This window comes from Scyliorhinus torazame, chromosome 6 (genome assembly GCF_047496885.1).
Source record: "Scyliorhinus torazame isolate Kashiwa2021f chromosome 6, sScyTor2.1, whole genome shotgun sequence".
In the NCBI taxonomy this organism is placed as follows: domain Eukaryota; kingdom Metazoa; phylum Chordata; class Chondrichthyes; order Carcharhiniformes; family Scyliorhinidae; genus Scyliorhinus; species Scyliorhinus torazame.
In genome coordinates this window covers 193,861,731-193,882,679 of record NC_092712.1, presented here as the reverse complement: position 1 = coordinate 193,882,679, position 20,949 = coordinate 193,861,731, and the positions used below count along the sequence as shown (strand labels likewise).

The window sequence follows — 20,949 nt, the reverse complement described above, 5'->3', positions numbered from 1 at the left end:
ACCAAAGGTTTAGTCAGGGATAGGCCGGCAGAGCTTCTTAGACAAGGGAAAGCGAGGCAGAAAAGTTTAAAGATGAAATTCCAGAGCTTAGAGCCCAAACGGCTGAAATATGGCCGCCAATGGTAGAGGGATTAAGTTTGGGGATGCTCAAGAGTTCAGGATTGGAAGTTACAGAGATCTTAGAAGACTGTAGTGCTGAAAGAGGTCACGAGAAACGGACACTCCACCATTTCATAAATCAAGCTACAAACTTTAAAAAAAACAAGAGATTTGCTCTGCGAATCATATGTTGTTTTTTAAAAATCAAAATGGAACTAAAACTAAAATGGAGGAAAATACTGAAAAGATATAGAATTGTCAAAAAGGAAAACATATCTCCTTGTAATCTATTAAATATTAATTGCATAAGTACCAATGACCAGATCTGCCCTGTGGGAAAAATCAAAGTAATAATTAATATGTAAATTAAAGAATACTTAAGAAGTTAAATTTCTGTCTCAGAAAATCTAACAAACCCCTAGGATTATTGATCCCGTGGAGGTTAAACTGAACTGAAAGAAGAGAATTCAAAAGAAAGTGTGCTGAATGCAAATGGCTGTTATTTTCACAAATAGCTTCCCCTGTATGGACTGGTTCTCAGTTTGAATAAAATATTAGGTGGTTGCATCTTATTAAATAATCTTAAAAATGTGCACCCCCTGTGCCCTAGAAATCTTTCGCTAACCTTCACCATAAAACGTAAACGAGTCAGAAAAAGTAAATAAAATCTGTTCGAAGTTCAACAAAATTTAAAATCCATGGAGCTCTGGTCACTAGCAGACTGACTATCTACAGAAGATAGTAATAGTTAGTCAGCCACAACCCAACGCATGTTTGCCCCACGACTGCTGAAGCTTCCATCTGGTGAACTTTGGGAAAAGGCTTGGCCTCTTTCATGGGCACATGGGTACATGTTTACACAAAAAAGCCAAAATCATGAAATTTTTGCATTTTCAAGCATGAGATCACAAGCAAGGCTCATAAATCACATCTCTCAATGAACTGAAAACAGGGCTGAGAGTTTTAAAATTGAGGTGTTGAAGAGCCAGAAGCCAATGTAGGTCAGTGAGCACAGGGTTAATGGGTGAACAGGACTTGAGGTGAATTAGGATATAGGTAGCAGAGCTTTCACGGCCTCGAGTTTACAAAAAGTACAAGTTGAAATATTGGGGCCAGGAAAACATTGGAACAGTTGATACAAAAGGCAACAATGCTATCGATGAGGATGCCATTAGCATATGACTTGAGGCAGGGAATGAAATGTGTAATGTTACCAAGGTGGAAGTTGGCAATTTGAGAGAAAAGGAGTTTAGAAGCTCAGCTCAAGATCAGATAGGACTCACAGGTTGCAAGCAGTCTGCTTCAGCCTCAAACAGCTGCCAGGAAGAGGAATGGAGTTGGTGGCCAGGGAACAAACTCTGTGATGGACATCCACAGTCATGGGGCCAGCTTCCATGTCTACCATGATGACGCATAGTTCTACTGTCAGTACCTCTCTTGACCCCTCCACTAGCTCTGCGTTGACACACTGCTCATCCTTTCTCCAGTGTTGATGAATTGCAATTTCTCACAGTTGAACATTGGGGAGACTGAAACCATCACCTTGAGACAAACAAAAGAACAAAGAATACAGCACAGGAAGAGCCCCTTCGGCCCTCCAGGCCTGCACCGATCATGTGTCCTATCTAGACCAACCGCCTGTATCCTTCTATGCCCTGTTTGACCCTACCATAAACTCTCTAATCTTACCAAATTCCATTTTCCTCGCTGTCTATTGTCTCAGGTTGTTCATAATATTCTATTTTGATTCCCAAAACATTCCATCCCAATGCCTGCCTTCCTTTACCTTTGAAACACTGCTCACTGTTATATTATATTGCTACTATACCATGTTGTATTACTTGGTTAAAGTAATATCTCTTGTTACTGGTTGCAGATGACCTTGAAGAGTCCTCGATGTAAACAAATTTATTAAGTAACGATAAAATTAATAAATGAGTTTGACACTCTACTGAACTAACTCTAGAAATAAAGTAATGAGATTTAACTATATAAACTGTATCTGAACTACACGTGGTGTCTGATGAATGCAAAGTGAAAAGCTTCAACAGCATGTTTCCTTTTTCAGCAATTCTCAGGTTCTGTACTACCAAGGGACTATTAATATAATGTTTCCATATATGTATAAAGCTACCTATCCTTCAATTTACAGTTACAGGTCGCTTCACTATGTCTCAAACAAAAAAAAGACTTGCACTTAACGTTGCACCTTTCAGGATCTTCGGATGTTCTAAAGTGCTTTATTTGTGAAGTGCAATGGCACTGTTTTAGGAAACATGTTAGCTAATTTGTGTACAGTATGTTCCCTCAAGCAGCAAAGTGTTATTGATAAGATAGGCTGTTTTAGTAACATTGCTTGAGGGACAAATATTGGCCAGGACACTGGGTATAACTGTCCTGCTCTTCTTTGAAATAGTGCCATGTGATTTTTCCACCCAAGATACCAGGCAGGGTCTCAGTTTAATGTCTCATCTAAAACATGTACCTCCAAGAGTGCAGCATACCATTAGTGCACTGGAGTGTTCATTTAAGTTTCTGGGGGGGGGGGGCAGCACAGTGGCAGAGTGGTTAGCACTGCTGCATTACGGCACCGAGGACCTGGGTTCTCAGCCCCAGGTCACTGTCCATGTGGATTTTGCACATTCTCCCCGTGTCACCCCCACAATCCAAAGGTGTGCAGGATAAGTGAATTGGCCACACTAAATTGCTCCTTAATTGGGAAAAAATAATTGGGTACTCTAAATTCATTTTTAAAAAGTCTCTGGAGCTGGCGCTAAGCCCACACCCCTCTAATCAGAATTGAGAATGCTACTAACTGCACCATGGCGAACATGAAACATGCAAGAAAATCCATCTACTAAAAGGTGTGATGCAAAATATGCACAGACATTTGTATTGTCACCAGCACAAACAAATTTCAAAAACTCACGGATTCCAGCCCAAGTCCTGAGGGTTAACATACAAAATGCCCGCTCGGGAAACAGTGGCTGGTGTAGCTGTCTTTAAATGGCTCACTTCAAACAAAAGGCGCATGGAAGGATTAAGTGGAATACGTTCATTGCTGGCAAGTGTCAGGACCTGCATGAAAATATCCCAAAAATATTATCAACACATACCACAATTTATAACAACAGTAAAATAGTTAAAGCTCAACGTTTTAAATGAAAGAAAATAAATATATTTTTCTTCAAAACAAATAGGTGTATTATGAAACCAAGAGAAAGCCGTGGAAACCCTGTACAATATCAAACAGAAATTCAACTTCTCTAAAGTGGAGGAACAAGGGGCTGGATTCTCCGTTTTGGAGACTAAGTCCCCACGCCTGCGTGAAAACTGTGGTCTTGTGTGCCACGTAAACTGGCATCAAAAGGCCACCGATTCCCTGTTTTGCTGGGGGCTAGTAGGGAGGCAACGAGAGCTCGCAGCTCTAGTTGCCGATACGGCACCCAGCGCTTCCGGTTCCGTGGCCACGCATGCATACAACGGTGGCCTGCAGCAATGTGGCCGTGCTCCATGGCAGACTCAGCCCACGGACCTGGACCGCCAAAGTAGTGCCCTCCTCCAAACGTTCGCGATCGCCCGCCCACATTGCCCCCAGCCCCAAATATACCCCCCCCCCTGCCTGCCGATCGACCCTCCCCCAACTATGACGGCTCTGGACTGAATCCGCAGCCGCCACGTGAGGATCCTGGACGTGTGAGTACATGTAAGCCATGCCGTCTGGAATTCGGCAGGTCGGCAACGGAGAATCGCGGGGCGGGCCTCAGGCAATGGTCTGAGGCGGTGGATAATCGGTGTGGCGTACTCCTAGAGTACGCCGCTTTTCAGGAGGTGGAGAATTCCGAAACCGGCGCAGCCCCCGATTCGGCACCAAAACGGATTCTATGCCGAACGCGATTTCGGTGTCGGGGAGTGGCAAATCCAGCCCCAGGTGTTACGGTGAAGATCATAGAGGAAGATTTGTATCCTCAGCACCCTGGCTGATAGTCTGGAGGGTTGGGTCACCTCCTCATTGTGGAAGCTACTTCATTTTCATTCCATTGACAACAGATTGACAATCAGCTGGATTCTAAAATGAACAAGTGATCCAGCTTGTCTGGATACAATACAGGTGGTGAAGTCAAAGATTTTATCTCAAAGCTCTTTAATGGTTGGGTTTCAGGTAGATGAAGCCAAAGAGTTTAAATTGGATTCTGTGTTTTATACTGGGGTCCGGAATATAAAGTAACTAATGTAACACATGAGGTAGGCCACTGATGGGAGCCTTCAAGAGTGCAAACCTCGGTCGGGGTGGGCCGTTATCGGTGATGGCGATTGGGGGTTGGGGGCTGGGCTGGGAGGTTGTGTGTGTCTCAGCTCCTGCAGATCCACCATGCCACCCCGTGGATCATGTGCCCCGCTTGTCTGTCCCACCAACCACACAGAACTCCCATTGACCATGGAGGCCTCTGGCCACATGGCTGAAGGCTATTGCTAATAGAGAATTGGCAATCATAGTTAAGTACTTCACAGCTCCCAAGTGAATGCCTGTGGATAGGCATGCCATGTGGCACGTGGGAGCTATTGCCTAGCATCCCAATCAGACTGTGATACGTGGATCCCAGACACTATGCCTGAGCACTGCAGGAAGCAACACCACGGACGCAGCGGCCAACATCTGAACACCCAGGGGCTGGGCCCCAGCAGGGGGGTCATCTCTGCGACCAGAGGTGGATGTGTGCACCGGTGAGGGGACCAGCGCTCAGTCCTGGTAATGTTACGTGTGCGTGTTTGCGGTAGAGGGACTGGGGACCGGTGACCAGGGGTCGGTGCATGGGATGGGCGTGTCGGATGGCAGGGGAGTGGGAGGAATGGAGGATCCCGGAATGGAGGACACTGCTGGTTGTCAGTCTCACACCCTCTCCAATTCCTTTTGGATTATATCTTGGACCCCATGAAGGCTGCCCTCGTAATGCTGCTGGCAGGACAGGCACCTTTGGAGGCGGCAGCAGCAGTGTCGACAGTGGCACAAGACAGAGGCCCATGTGCAGGGCCCCACCCCTCATCCTGAGGACCCGGCCACCCATCAGGCCAGAGAGGGACCCAGAAGGGGACACCAGGCCTGCCTAAAGTGTCCAGGTGTTGCTGGTCCTTCAAACAGATGATGGCAAGCATGTGCCACAGGAGGCTCCGCCTCAACAAGGAGACAGTGTGGCACCTGTGCCAAGTCCTCTTGGACTTGGCACCACATGGAGGAGGGGATACCCGCTCTCGGTGGCCATCAAGGTCTCCGCAGCACTGAACCTCTATGCATCAGGATCATTCCAGGGCTTGAGCGGGAACTTCCTAGTGACCGATGCAGAGACCCAACACAACGAAACGGGGGTGGGGGGGGGGTGGGTGGAACTCTGGAGCACTGGTGGCTGCTGTCACCACTCTATAAGGTGGCTCCAGCTTGGCACCCAGCACCCCGTCCTCCTGGTCAGTCCCCATAGGGCCCTGGTGTTCACTTCGGGATGGAGGTGCAGACCGGGCCGAACATCGGCTGCCCCTCTGTCATCTGGCTCTGCCAGCCTTGGCTGCTCCTGTAGCATGGTGTCGCCACCCTCGGTGATGCTCCTCAGTGACTGGGACATGTTCTGGAGCATCTTGGCAATGCCCACCTGCGACTGGGACACCACCCCCCAGCGACCGGGATGTTCTCTGGAGTGCCTCTGCTATGCCCACCTGAGACTGAGGCATGGTCCACAATGCCTCATCAAGATCCACCTGGGACTGGGACACGTCCCCCAACAGCTGGGAGATGTGGACTTCCGGTGGCGGCCATGGAATAAACGGTCACACATTCAGCACCTCTCGCCCTTCGTGGTTTCTTTAATGGTTTTTAAGCAGGATTTTTCAGGAAATGTCTCAACATAAGTTGATCGAAGGGAGAGAAAAAGGAGGTGACCCTCAATTTATGGAATCGTGTCCAAATAAGAGTTGAAAAAGAAGAATCCAAAAGATGAGTGAAAGCAAGGCTCAGAGGCCATCAAGCTCAATGGTAACGAGACAAAGGGTGTCCACGGCGGCTCACTGGTCGATGGACCATTGGGTCGAGTACCTGGATGAGACGTTTACCCGGCATCGTAAGGAGTGTGCAGAAGACATGAGCCAGGCAATAGCCTCGATTAAGGAGGTGGTTGACCGGGTGGAGGAGAAAATGACGGCCCAGGGACAAGAGATTCGAAAGCTGCAGGAGCAGGTGACTGAACGGGAGGAGGAGTCCACTGCAATGGCTTTGGAAATTAGCATACTACAGGACAGCCAGAAACGACTGCTGGATAAGGTAGAAGACTTGGAGAACCGGTCTCACAGGCAAAATATCCGAATCATCGGGCTGCCAGAGGGAAAGGAGGGATCAGATGCGGGTACGCATGTGGGGAATATGTTGCAGGAGATGGTCAGGGCCGATGTGTTTGACAAGCCGCTGGAGGTGAACCGGGCACATAAGGTGCTCGGTCGTGAGCCCCCCGAGGGCCACGGTGGTGAGGCTACATTGATTCCTCGACAAGGAGCGTATCATGAAGTGGGGCCAGGCAGACGAAACGGTACACGTGGGAAGAATCAGAGATCCGGGTGTACCAAGATTGGGGACCAGAACTCGCAAAGAGGAGAGCAAGTTTCAACAAAGTTAAGGCGAACGACATTAAATTTGGACTGCTATATCCGGCTCGTCTTTGGGTGATCTACAAGAACCGGGAGCTGTACTTCAACTCTCCGGAAGAGGTGGCTACTTTTATGAAGTACAATAATCTGGATTAAGGACTTCAAATTCAAACTGTGGTGGATTGAGTTTGGGGGAAGGGATAAAGTGGGGGGGGGGGGGGGGGGAATAGTTCTGTGTTTTGTTTCGTCTTGTTTAAAATTTCTGTCTTTCTAATTCTCTGCGTTAAGTTGCGAGGTTCGTGAAGAAAAGATTTTTTTTCTTCCTTGTGTAATTTGATTTTAATTTATTGCTTTATGTACTGGGTTTCAAAGGAAAAAACTTTTAAGTTGCGACGGGGGTTATCTTTTCTGTAAGAAAGATTGTTTATTCTTGCATGCATAATTTTGCTTAACCTGCTTGAAGCTTCTTCTATTGTTTGATTCTTTTTGAAGGTGATGGGACTGATAAGAATCGGTTAAAGGGGGAGGGGTGGGGTCCTGTTACCTGTGCGTTGGGGCAGGGGTGGGGTCCTGTTACCTGTGCGTTGGGGGATGGTGTGTTTGCTTTTGGGGATTGTTGTTATTGTGTTGAGTGCTTATGCTTTGTTTAGGGGGGATGGAATCTGGCAGATATTTTGATGCTAGAGGGTGGGACCTGATGGGCTAGCTGGATAGCTAGTTCACGGGAGCAAAGTGGGATGAGAGCTGAATCAGGGGGGGTGGCTGTCCTGACTAACAAAAGGGTGACATCGAGATGGGGAAGATAGAGGCAGACCCGGGAGGCAGATTTGTTATGGTTAGCGGGAAGCTAGAAGGAATGGCAGTGGTGCTGGTGAATATATATGCCCCAAACTGGGATGATGTCGCGTTTGTCAGGAAGGTGCTGGGGAGGATCCCAGGCCTTGACTCGCACCGGCTGATCATGGGTGGTGACTTTAATACGGTCCTGGACCCGAGGTTGGACCGGTCGAGTGCTAGGTCGGGGAAACTATCAGCAATGGCAAAGGAATTGCGGGGGTTCATGGAGCGCATGGGAGGGGTAGATACGTGGAGATTTGAGAGACCAAGGAGCAGGGAATACTCATTCTACTCCCATGTACATATGGCGTACTTCAGGATAGGTTTCTTCGTGCTAGATAAAACACTGTTAGCAGGGGTTGTGGCCACTGAGTACTCAGCAATTGTGGTTTCAGATCATGCACCACACTGGATAGACCTTCCGGACAGAAACGGGAATATCCCAGTACCCACATTGGAGACTAGATACAGGGCTGTTGGCGGATGAGGAGATCTGTGAGCGGGTGAGAGAGGCCATTCGGGGGTACATAAAGATCAATGACACGGGGAAAATTGCGGCTGATGTGGTCTGGGAGGCACTGAAAGCGATTATTAGAGGGGAACGTATTTCGATTTGAGCCCACAGGGATAAAACTGAGCGGTCGGAGCTGGACAGTTTGGTAGGAGAAATCTTACAGATGGACAGGAGATATTCAGAGTCTCCAAATGAGGAGACCCTGAAGGAGCGACAGAGACTTCAAATGGAGATTGGGCTGCTTTCCACAGATAAGGCTGAGGGTCAGCTGAGTAGGGTAAGAGAGGCAATATATGAGCATGGGGAGAAAGCTAGCAGGATGCTGGCGCATCAGCTGAGGAAACAGGAGGCGACGAGAGAAATAGGGAAAATAAAGGATATGAGGGGGAAGATGGTGACGGACCTGGGGGCGGGGAATGAAGTGTTCCGGGAATTTTATAGCCAGCTATACGAGTCGGAACACCCGGTCGGGGAGGAGGGCATGAATCAATTCCTGGGGAAGCTAGGGTTCCCGAAGGTAAATGAAGAGCTGGTGGAGGCCCTGGGAGGCCCGATTGGGCTTGGGGAGGTGATAGATGGACTGGAGGTGATGTAATCGGGGAAAGCTCCGGGACCTGACGGATTCCCAGTGGAATTTTATAAATTCTCTGGGTTACTGAGGCCGCTCCTGGTTAAGGCTTTGAACGAGTCCAAGGAGCTGGGAATACTCCCCACAACGTTATCAGAGGTATCAATTTCTCTCATCCTGAAGTGAGACAAGGATCCGGAGAGCTGTGGATCGTACAGGCCAATTTCCCTCTTGAATGTAGATGCCAAATTATTGGCAAAGATCCTGGCCACTCGAATAGAAGATTGTGTCGCGGAGATACTTGGGGAGGATCAGGTGGGATTTATAAAGGGCAGGCACCTGACATCAAACATTCTTAATATATTTATGATGGCAGCGGAGGGGTGCGAGGACAAGGGCTGCAGATGCATCCACAATCTGCAATTTACTCCTCCAATTCACACACCACCCAACTTGGAAATATATTGCTGCTCCTTCACCGTCATTGGGTCAAAATCCTGGACTCCCTTCCAAACAGCACTGTGGATGTGCCTACATCACATGGACTGCAGCGGTTCAAGAAGGTGACGCTCCACCACATTCTCTAAATATATTTTATTGAAAATTTTTTCCAAACAACAATTTTTCCCTCTTACAAAGCAAACGAAACAATAACAAAACAGAAATTTTTAACAATACACAGGTAACAAAACCCCATTGTCTATTGACCTAAACTAAACTAAACCCCCCCCCCCCCCCCCCCCCTGGGTTGCTGCTGCTGGTCATCTGTCTTCCCTCTAACGTTCCCCTAGGTAGTCGAGAAATGGCTGCCACCGCCTGGTGAACCCTTGAGCCGATCCTCTCAGGGCAAACTTTATCTGCTCCAGTTTAATGAACCCCGCCATATCATTTACCCAGGCCTCCAGTCCGGGGGGTTTCGCCTCCTTCCACATGAGTAGGATCCTGCGCCGGGCTACTAGGGACGCAAAGGCCACGACATCGGCCTCTTTCACCTCCTGCACTCCCGGCTCTTCCGCAACTCCAAATAGAGCTAACCCCGAGCCTGGTTTGACCCGGGCCTTCACCACCTGCGAAATCACTCCCGTCACTCCCTTCCAATACCCTTCCAGTGCCGGGCACGCCCAAAACATATGTGCGTGGTTTGCCGGGCTCCCGCCACACCTCCCACATTTGTCCTCCACTCCAAAGAACCTGCTCAATCTTGCCCCCGTTATGTGTGCTCTATGTAGCACCTTAAATTGAATCAGGCTAAGCCTGGCGCATGAGGAAGAGGAATTTACCCTGCTTAGGGCATCAGCCCACATACCCTCCTTTATCTCCTCCCCTAATTCTTCTTCCCACTTTCCTTTTAGTTCGCCCACCGACTCCTCCCCCTCTTCCCTCATCTCTCTATAAATCTCTGACACCTTGCCCTCTCCGACCCACACCCCTGAAAGCACCCTGTCCTGTATCTCCTGTGTCGGGAGCAACGGAAATTCCCTCACCTGTTGTCTAGTAAACGCCCTCACCTGCATATATCGCAAGAAATTTCCCCGGGGCAACTTATACTTTTCCTCCAATGCTCCCAAGCTCGCAAAAGTCCCATCTATAAATAAATCTCCCACCTTCCTAATTCCCAACTGGTACCAGCTCTGAAATCCTCCATCCATTCTTCCTGGGGCGAACCTATGGTTGTTCCTGATAGGGGACCCCACCAGGGCTCCCCGCACCCCTCTCTGTCGCCTCCACTGTCCCCAGATATTCAGTGTTGCCGCCACCACCGGGTTCGTGGTAAACTTTTTAGGTGAGAACGGTAGCGGCGCCGTCACCAGCGCCTCTAAACTCGTCCCTTTACAGGACTTTCTCTCCAGTCTTTTCCACGCCGCTCACTCACCCTCCATCATCCATCTACGTATCATTGCCACATTGGCTGCCCAATAGTAATCACCCAAGTTCGGTAGTGCCAGTCCTCCTCTGTCCCTACTACGCTGAAGGAACCCCCTCCTTACTCTCGGAACTTTCCCTGCCCACACGAAGCTCGTGATGCTCCTATCTATTTTATTAAAAAAGGTCTTGGTGATTAGTATAGGGAGACATTGAAATACAAATAAGAACCTCGGGAGGACCATCATCTTAATTGCTTGCACCCTGCCCGCCAGCGATAGAGGCTGCATGTCCCACCTCTTGAAGTCCTCCTCCATTTGTTCTACCAGCCGTGTCAGATTAAGTCTGTGCAAGGTTCCCCAGCTCCTAGCGATCTGAATCCCCAGGTATCGGAAGTTTCTTTCCACTTTCCTGAGCGGTAAGCCTTCTATCTCTCTACTCTGGTCCCCTGGATGTGTCACAAATAATTCACTCTTCCCCATGTTTAGCCGATACCCCGAGAATTCCCCGAACCCCCTCAAAATTCGCATAACCTCTATCATCCCCCCCGCTGGGTCCGACACGTATAACAATAGGTCATCTGCGTATAACGAGACTCGGTGTTCTTCTCCCCCTCTAATCACCCCTCTCCATTTCCTGGAGTCTCTCAACACCATGGCCAGAGGTTCAATTGCCAACGCGAACAACAATGGAGACAGCGGGCATCCCTGTCTTGTTCCCCTATATAATCGGAAATACTCCGATCTATGTCGACCTGTAACTACGCTTGCCGTTGGAGCCCCATAAAGAAGTCTAACCCAGCTAATAAACCCGTTCCCAAACCCAAACCTCCTTAACACTTCCCATAAATACTCCCACTCCACCCTATCAAATGCCTTCTCTGCGTCCATTGCCGCCACTATCTCTGCCTCCCCCTCCACTGGGGGCATCATTATCACCCCTAATAGTCGTCGCACGTTAACATTCAGTTGTCTCCCTTTTACGAACCCTGTCTGGTCTTCGTGCACCACCCCCGGGACACAGTCCTCTATCCTCGATGCCAGTACCTTTGCCAGCAATTTGGCGTCCACGTTCAATAGTGAAATAGGTCTATAGGACCCGCACTGCAACGGATCTTTGTCCCTCTTCAAAATTAGCGATATCGTCGCCTCCGACATCGTCGGGGGTAGAGTCCCCCCTTCCCTGGCCTCATTGAACGTCCTCGCCATCAACTGGGCCAACAAGTCCACATATTTTCTGTAATATTCCACCGAGAACCCGTCTGGCCCCGGGGCCTTCCCTGCTTCCCAGTCCCTTAATAACCTCGTCCACCTCAATCGGCGCCCCCAGGCCTGCCACCTCCTGCTCCTCCACTTTCGGGAACCTCAATTGGTCCAGGAACTGCCGCATCCCCTCCTCTCCCTCTGGGGGTTGAGACCTATACAGTTCCTCATAGAAGGTCTTGAACACCTCATTTATCTTTCCTGCCCTTCGCACCGTGTTTCCCCTTTCGTCTCTAATTCCTCCTATCTCCCTCGCTGCTGCCCTCTTTCGCAATTGATGCGCCAACAGGCGACTAGCCTTTTCCCCATATTCATATCTCCTCCCCTGTGCCTTCCTCCACAGTACCTCCGCCTTTCTGGTGGTCAGAAGGTCAAACTCCGTCTGGAGTCGTCTCCTCTCCCTGTACAATTCCTCCTCCGGGGTCTCTGCAAATTCCCTGTCCACCCTTAAAATCTCCCCCAGTAATCTTTCCCTTTCCTTGGCCTCTGTTTTCCTTTTGTGGGCCCCAATAGAGATCAGCTTTCCTCTGACCACCGCTTTTAATGCTTCCCAGACCACTCCCACAGGGACCTCGCCGTCGTCATTGACCTCCAGGTATCTCTCAATACACCCCCGCACTCTTGCACACACTCCCTCATCCGCCATCAGTCCCACATCTAATTGCCAGAGTGTTCTCTGCTCCCTGTCCTCTCCTACTTCCAGGTCCACCCAATGTGGGGCATGATCCGAAACCGCTATGGCTGAGTGCTCAGCTTCTTCCACCCTAGAGATCAACGACCTTCCCAACACAAAAAAATCTATCCGGGAGTACACTTTATGGACATGGGAGAAGAAGGAAAACTCCCTAGCCCTAGGTCTAAGAAATCGCCATGGATCCACTCCCCCCATTTGGTCCATAAACCCCTTAAGTACCTTGGCCGCTGCCGGCCTTCTTCCGGTCCTTGAGCTGGATCTAACTAGCCCCGGGTCCAGCACCGTATTAAAGTCCCCTCCTAAAATCAAGTTTCCTGCCTCCAGGTCCGGTATACGCCCCAGCATCCGTCTCATGAATCCCGCATCGTCCCAATTTGGGGCATACACATTAACCAACACGACCTCCATTCCCTCCAGCCTACCACTCACCATTACATATCTACCTCCGCTATCTGCTACGATGTTCTTTGCTTCAAATGCTACCCGTTTCCCCACCAAAATGGCCACCCCTCTGTTCTTTGCGTCCAGTCCTGAGTGGAACACCTGTCCCACCCATCCATTCCTTAGCCTAACTTGGTCCGCCACCTTTAGGTGCGTCTCTTGGAGCATAACCACATCTGCCCTTAGTCCTTTCAAATGCACGAGCACTCGGGCCCTTTTTATCGGTCCGTTCAGGCCTCTCACGTTCCACGTGATCATCCTCACTAGGGGGATACCTGCCCCCCTCCCGTGTCGACTAGCCATTACCTTCTCTAGGCCAGTCCCATATCCCGCCTCTGCGCTCGATCCCCCAGCGTCGCACACCATCCCCGCCCACCCACTCTTTAGCCATTTCCTTTTGGATTTCCGCAGCAGCAACCCAGTTGTTGTCCCCCCCCCCCCCGCTAGACCCCTATCTAGCATGATTGCTCCCCCATATCACTTCCGTAAGTCAGCTGACTTCAACTGACCCCGGCTACTCCTGCTCACTCCTCAACCCCCCCCCCGTGTGGGGGAACTCCCATCCGCCTTGCGCCTGTCTTCCCGCCTTATTCTCAATTAACTTCCACCTTAACATTAACAAAAACAATAACAATAACATTTCCTGCAGCATCAGTCCCTCAGTTCCGGTCCAATTTCTCTTCTTTGATGAAGGACCATGCTTCCTCCGCCGCCTCAAAATAATAGTGTCTCTCCTGATACGTGACCCATAGTCTTGCCGGCTGCAGCATCCCAAACTTCACCTTCCTTTTATGCAACACCTCTTTGGCTCGGTTGAAGCTCGCCCTCCTTCTTGCCACCTCCGCACTCCAATCCTGGTATATCCGTACCACAGCATTCTCCCATCTGCTACTCCGCACCTTTTTAGCCCATCTCAGGACCTCTTCTCTGACCTTAAGGCGGTAAAATCGCACGATTATCGCCCTCGGTGGTTCTCCCGCTTTTGGTCTTCCCGCCGGACTCCGATTTGCCCACTCCACCTCCATGGGGCCCGCAGGGGCCTCAGCACCCATCAGTGAGCTCAGCATCTTACTTGCGTACTCTCCACAGTCCACTCCTTCCACACCCTCAGGGAGACCTAGTATCCGAAGGTTCTTCCTTCGCGCTCCGTTTTCTAGGGCCTCGATCCTTTCAGTACACTTTTTATGAAGTGCCTCGTGCGTCTGAGTCTTAACCGCCAGGCCCAGGATCTCGTCCTCAATATCTGTCACCTTCTGTTCCACCACGCGGAGCTCAGTCTCCTGGGTCTTTAATGTCTCCTTGAGCCCCTCAATTGCCTGTAGCATCGGGGTCAGCACCTCCCTCTTCAGCAGCTCCACGTACCGTCTCACGATTTCATCCTGCTCAGGCCCCCATGTCGCCTGCGCTTTCTCCGCCGCCATTTTGTACTTCTCTCTTTCTGACCCTTTGGTCGACGATTCTTCGCGCTGCAGCCGCAGCCGCCGCCGCCGGTTTTTTCCTCCTTCGTTTGTGGGGGGGGGGACTCCCTTCTCACACACCCCACACCGGGTTGCGTCGTCGAAAAATTCCCCGTTGGGGCTCTTAAAAGAGCCCGAAGGTCCGTCGGAGCTGGAGCCGCCAAAGCGTGCGGCTAGCTAGGCATCACCGCAACCGGAACTCAACAATCAGCTTTGCTCCACCACATTCTCAAGGGCAATTAGAGATGGGCAATAGATGGTGGCATAGCCAGTGACGCTGCCCACATCCTCTGAAAGAATAAATCAAAAAGGGAAGGATGCAAATTAAGATGTAGTGATTTAGCCATTACAATGTATGTCTGGTGATTTCATTATTTGAGGAACTGGAGAAAAGACCATGGATGGAATTTTCCTGCCTCCCCGAATAGGCGCCCCGGAATGTGGCGACTGGGGGCTTTTCACAGTAACTCAATTGAAGCATAGATTATTATTATTATGGAATTTTCCCAATTTGAGACTAAGTGCCATGGCAAGCGCAGGGGTGTGGAATATTTCCCACTGCGGCGGCCAGCAGGAAAACACGTCAAATCTTCCAGATCCGACCTCATTAATTATGCACTAGGGTGTTTTATCTGTATTCAGTAGCGAGATAGGCTTGCATGGCGCACTGTCCGCTGCCATGTCCGGGCCCAATACTGAAAAGGCGCCCAACATTATGGACCCACTATTGAAGAAAGCAAGTAGTTCTCCTGAAAATGAAGATAGGTCTCCGTGTGCACTCTGAGACCGGAAACTCTGAGAACAAAGATGGATCTTCCGGAGTATTCTGAGGCTGTAAAATGGACCCTTCCAGGTTACTTCGTCTGGAACGTCCACCTGCAGATGGTCTCCTGACCCACTGCCGTGGTGTTCCTGGGTTGCGGGTGGCCTTCATCCCGAACTCCAGAGGCAGACCCAGGCATTGCTCATATAAGTCCTAACATCTGCATGCCACGTTGTTCTGAATGTGTTTCATGCCGGCACTTTTTCCCATCGACTCCGTGGGGGTGTCAGGCCTTCATCAGGCCTTGATGAGATGCAAATGAGGTTCACGTCGGCCTCTCAGCGGGGTTTTCCTACCTGCCATGCCGGGCACCAGTGGAAGATCCCACTTTAAATTCACGCCGAGTGAACCACATTTCGGGGCATCTGAGCATAATCTCCCCCCACACTAACGATCAAGCACACCAAAGGCGCATTGGGAGAATTTCACCACATCTTTCATGGGGATCTTTTGTAAAAAAAAACCCCCACAAATTTCCAGAAATGTTTCCAGAATTCAGAGGCAAACAGATTGCACAGAACAGAAATATGTTTACATCAAGGTATCAACAGCACCAGAGTTCTTAATGGAATCCTTAATGGAGAGAAAAAGATAGATTGGAACTGATGGGGTAAAAATTGGTGTAGTTCTAATAGTTTGAACAGAACAGAAGAGAGGCTCTTTGTTTCGACTATCAAGGCAAGAGTGGGAGCAAAAGATAGATAAAAATAAGATTTTGCTTAGCAGCATTGATAATAGATTTAAAAATGAAATGAAAGATTTTATGTAGGGATGCTTAAGACTATTAGTACATCCGTGTGATGGGCAGGAGTTACAAGAGAACAGAGAAACATACATGTATATTTTTGGAATAGTTTAATCTCAAGCATTTTGATGGTTCCTGACACATGCTTTTCCATTCTCTAATGAAAGCATTAGCTACCTTATTATCATCCATAACTGTGTTTAATGACTCAATCCACATGGGATCTATATCACCATCCAGCACAATCCATTTTGGACCATCATGAGTGACGTTGGCTTGTTCTCTCATGACAGAAGAAAAAAGACCTGCAAACAACAGAAACAGCAAATATAGAAGAACTGTAGTTTATACACAGCTTTACTGAAACAAACTTTCAACTATATTTCAAGATTTTTCTGCCTACCAAAACATTACAATATGCAAAAGATGAGAGTGCGATGTCCATTTAGATTTTACGGCTGGCTGTTTTCTAATGACGTAGTAAATAATTTCAATGTACTTAGTATTAAGGCGTGGAGCTATACAAAACAGTGTGGCCTGTGCTGAATTAACATATTTTTACCTGGGCTATTAGCAGAGTTACTATAATTAGTTTAAGCGCCAGTAGACCAGTGAATAGAAAAATTATTTTACCCCCGATGATTGACCCGCAATACCTCCCATAGTGTGCAAACGTAAATGCACATGAGACAGGACAGGATTTGACAAGGTAAATTTGATTGGCAGTGCTCAATTTAGAGGGGAAAAAAATCACCCAATCCAGGTGGCATATAGCCCTGGTTGCTGAGGGAAGTAAGGGTGTTTTGGGCTACAATCTTTCAATTCTCCTTGGATGCGGGAGTGCTAAGAGGATTGGAGAGTTGCAAATGTTACATCCCTGTTCAAAATAAGGGAGAGGGATAAACCTGAAATGTACTGGCACAACAGCTTAAGTCGAAGGTGGGGAAGCGTCTAAACACTGAAGGAGCAATTCAGCAGATAAAAGTTAAAGTCCATTTTTGAGCACAGTTAGCAGGGTGTTTCGCATCGGTCGCGTTGGCAAGATCGTAGTCTCTAAATGGAAAGGGCTACTCACCTCTTGAATTTCCTTTAGTAGCCATTACACAGCTTCACGTTTTTGAAAAGGAGTATTAAACAAAGCCCACATGACTTCGCCACTGGGGAGTCGGTAATTCCCGGGAGGCCGCTGCATTCGACATGGGGTTGCTTGTTGTGCTACACACATAGTGAACTTTGTGCTCCACACATAGTGAACCTGCTCCACACATAGTGAACCTAAGTTAATACCAGTGTTGGCAGAATTAGGCCCTTATGTTGACGTTACTGACCCACTTAATTGGTGATGGGGCAGGAAGGTTGTCCATGGGTTTTCCTGCCATGGTCTTGACTTGGAGTGCAGGCAGACAGGCCACGGGGTTCCCAACAATCACTCTCCCATCTGATTAAATCTCACCCCACCACCAAACTCACCACAGGGGTGGGCAGTAAATTCTGCCCCCTATATTTTGGGTACTTAAAGAAGGGATTCTGATTCATCTGATACTTTATCATGTCTGAAGCGCAATCACTGTTGTTATGCAGGCAAGCACGGTAGCTATTTTAAACAGAGCAATCTCCCACAAATAAAGAGATGAATGATAATTTCTTGTTTTTGATGATGCAGGCTGATGGGAGGGAATTATTGAGAGTATCCCAAAACCACTTTATCATGGTTTGATTGAGACTCTTAACTTGTGAACATCCATCTGAATGGTCACATTAGCCTTGGCTTAACATCTCATTTGAAGGATGGCCCCTCAAACATTGCAGTACTGTCTCAGTACTGCACTGAAGTACCATCCTAGATTATGTGCATAACTCCTTGCAATAGATTTTGCACAATAGCACTCTGGTTTAGAGATATGGGTGAGTTCATCTAAGGTAATTTAGCACATAAGAGCAAAATGCTCCATATCACTGCAATAATACGCTGCTTATTAAACTCTCTCAGGTGGAAAAGTGTTGGATAGATGGGCTATGTTTAGAAAACTGGGGACAGGTGGGGCACTTTTCTGATTGCCACTTCCCAATAATTAGGGTTTCAGGATTCAAAATAAAGGCAGATGTGTAAAGGAGATCTTCTGCTAAATCCCGTACACTAAAATTCACTGCCGAAGTTTTTCTCCACCACCGCTGCTTCCAGTGACAGATGTCATTCAACCCGGTGCATGTAAATGGCATGGCAAAGTGATGGAGCTCAGGTTTTCAGTAGAAATTCCTGTTCCCTTTTCTGCATGGCTGATGAAAGTAATCCCCTAAACATAAGAAATGCTAGGTGGGAGGCAACTGTGATGAACTGTACTGGATCCAGTCGGTGATATGGCTACTTTGTTTTACTTCGAAATCCTTTAATTGCCAGCTTTTTCCGAATTAATAAAGACCATGCGATCACAGGATTAAGGTGCGGTTCATTCAGCTTTGGAACCTGGATTTAGAGTCATTTACGGCACAGAAGGATGTTAATTGGTTCATTGAGTCCATGCCAGCTCCCCAGGGAGCAATCCACTTGCCCATTCAGTCAGTCACCCTGGCCCTGCAAGTGTATTTCCTTCAAATGCCGATCCAATTTCATTTAATGACACAAAATTCCCTTCTTTCTGTCTGCTAAAAGAGGCTTAAGAGATATTCGGCCGGCGGGATGCTCCGTTTTGCCGGCAGCTCGGGGATTTCCCGATGGCGTGGGGCTGCCCCACAATGGGAAACCTCATTGACCGGCCGGCGTAGCGGGGAATCCTGCTGGCGGGTTGAGGCAGAAATGCGACATGGCGGGGCGGAGCATCCCACCCATTAATTGCAGCAACTAATGCCCAGTAGCGACAAACAGAGCACAACAAATATTGCCAACTTGTCACAATTATCTATCACATATAGGAAAGTAGTACTGCCATACAATGGAAGATATCTTCAGTGTAAGACGTGATTTCATCTTCAGAAGCATTGTGTGGTGGTTAGCCCTACCAATACTGTGATGGACGGATACCTCCACAACAATTAGGTTGATGAAAACAAGACCAAGTAGGTTTTTCGTTCACACTGGCTCTCTGCAGGTCCAGCTTGGCAGGTATGTCCATCAGTACTCTGCCAGCAAATTCAACCGTGGTGCGACTGAGCCATTCCTAGTGATTGACATTGAAGTCCCTTGCCCAGATCCCTTGCTACCATTTATGCTTCTTCCAAAAGATGTTTAACAAGGGTCACCGCCTTATCGGCTGAGGGAGGACAGTAGGTTGCAAGCATCAGGAGGTTTCCTTGCCCATGTTTGACCTGATACCGTGAGGCTTCATGGGTCCAGACTCCCAGATGACTCTCTCCCAACTCCAGTGAGACAAGACATACTCAGAGATGCTGATGGAGGATTGTAGAATATTGGCTGGAAGGTAAAATTCTGTCAGTGTGTCTATCACCCAGATTTGCACCACGACAGTGAGGTTCTCAGTCAGTCCAGGAATGGACGAAAATTTTAAGTCCCGCCACCGAACACGGAATTTCCCATCTTCACGGGGGTGAGGTTGGAGTTGGGCCGGGGCAATGCATGTGCAATTTGTGGAGGCAGCTGAATATTTAAATTACCAGCTGCCTTCACGGACATGGGACTTTGGAGGAACAGGAATTCCAATTGTACAGATCCGAACAGGCAAGAGGAAGTCTGAAGGTGGTGATGTGGTCAGGGTATCCCTTTGGAGAGGTAAGGTACCAGGACACCGTTGGGAGAGGTAACGCCCTCTGGAATTGTTAAAAGTAAACTTGATTAAGCACTTTTTACACATAACTCGTTAGAACTGTCAAGCTGTCCTGGGGAACTGTGGGTGTAAGCCATGTTGGCTGGGAATGGATGCTGGCTAGGTGAGTTGTTATTTACTGAGTTATGTTTACATTTTTAATTGTTCTTATAAAATCATAAACGCCTTAATAAAATGTTTTTTTAAAAAAAAAGAACTGTCAAGCTGTCAAAGTATTGTCCAGTTGTGAAAGATGTGTCAAAGCTGTCAAGGAAGTATCCAAGCATGCTAGGTCAGTAAGGGTAAATGATGGTGGATGGCAGCCATGGGCTGGCATAGGTAGTAGAAGGGGCCATGGGGTTAGGTAGAGGGGTATAGGTTGACATAAGGAAATTAAGGGCCAAGCAAGATGGATGTAAGGAATGAGGTGCCATAGGCTGGCATGGATGGGGCATGATGTGTAGTGGAGTGAGTAGGGGATGAGGAGAGGGGATTGTTTTTCATTTTAATCTTTTATTTTATTTATTTAAACACAGAAACAGTCCTTCCGCCTGGTGTACTTCCACATTCAGAGAGACCCATTGCACCCCAACTCCTATTTCAGCCCATCCCTCGTGAACAAAAATCCGGCCTGCAGACAGACATTTATAAAAGCTGGGCTCGTTAAGCCGCGAAATCTGATCTGGGCCGATGTCAAGTTGTTGTCTGTCAGTGAGAGCACTCTGCTAATTTTGGCACAAGTCCCCTGCCGTTAGCGATGAGCATATTTGAGATTGACAGATTTCTACAGATTAAAAACATCAAGGGATATGGGAACAGATCGGGGAAATGGTGTTGAAGAGAAGATCAGTCATGATCTCACTGAACTGTGGAGCAGGTTCCAAGGGCTGAATGGCCTACTCCTGATCCTATTTCTTACATTATGTTCTTATGTGGGCTCTGCAGGACAAGCTGGGTTGGGTGTGCCTTTGCTGTGTCTGATGCCTCAGTCAATGATAGGTGATTCATCTGGTCATAGTCTTATTAGGCATTTTCACTGTGGCTTCAGTGTCAGTTCAGAAGGCAGTCGGTCGGGCTGCATGAATGGACTTGACCAGGTAAGGGTGACAGATTTACTTCCCCGAAGGATGCTAGTGGACTAGATGCATCTTTACAACAATCTGGTAGTTGCATTGGACCCCGTTACTGATGGTAGCGTATTTTATTTCAGATTTACTTAATGAATTGAATGTAAATTCTCCAGCTGCTGTGGTGGGATCTG

At 48.3% G+C, this 20,949-nt stretch overlaps 1 protein-coding gene across 1 annotated transcript in view; it reads right to left on the bottom strand.

Annotated features, from left to right (window-relative positions):
• Window positions 1–20,949, bottom strand: part of LOC140425201 (dynein axonemal heavy chain 11-like) — a 755,586-nt gene that overhangs the window by 349,919 nt on the left and 384,718 nt on the right. The window contains 2 exon segments of the mRNA XM_072509215.1: window positions 3,029–3,177; window positions 16,108–16,235. Of these exon segments, the coding sequence (XP_072365316.1) occupies window positions 3,029–3,177; window positions 16,108–16,235 (277 nt within the window).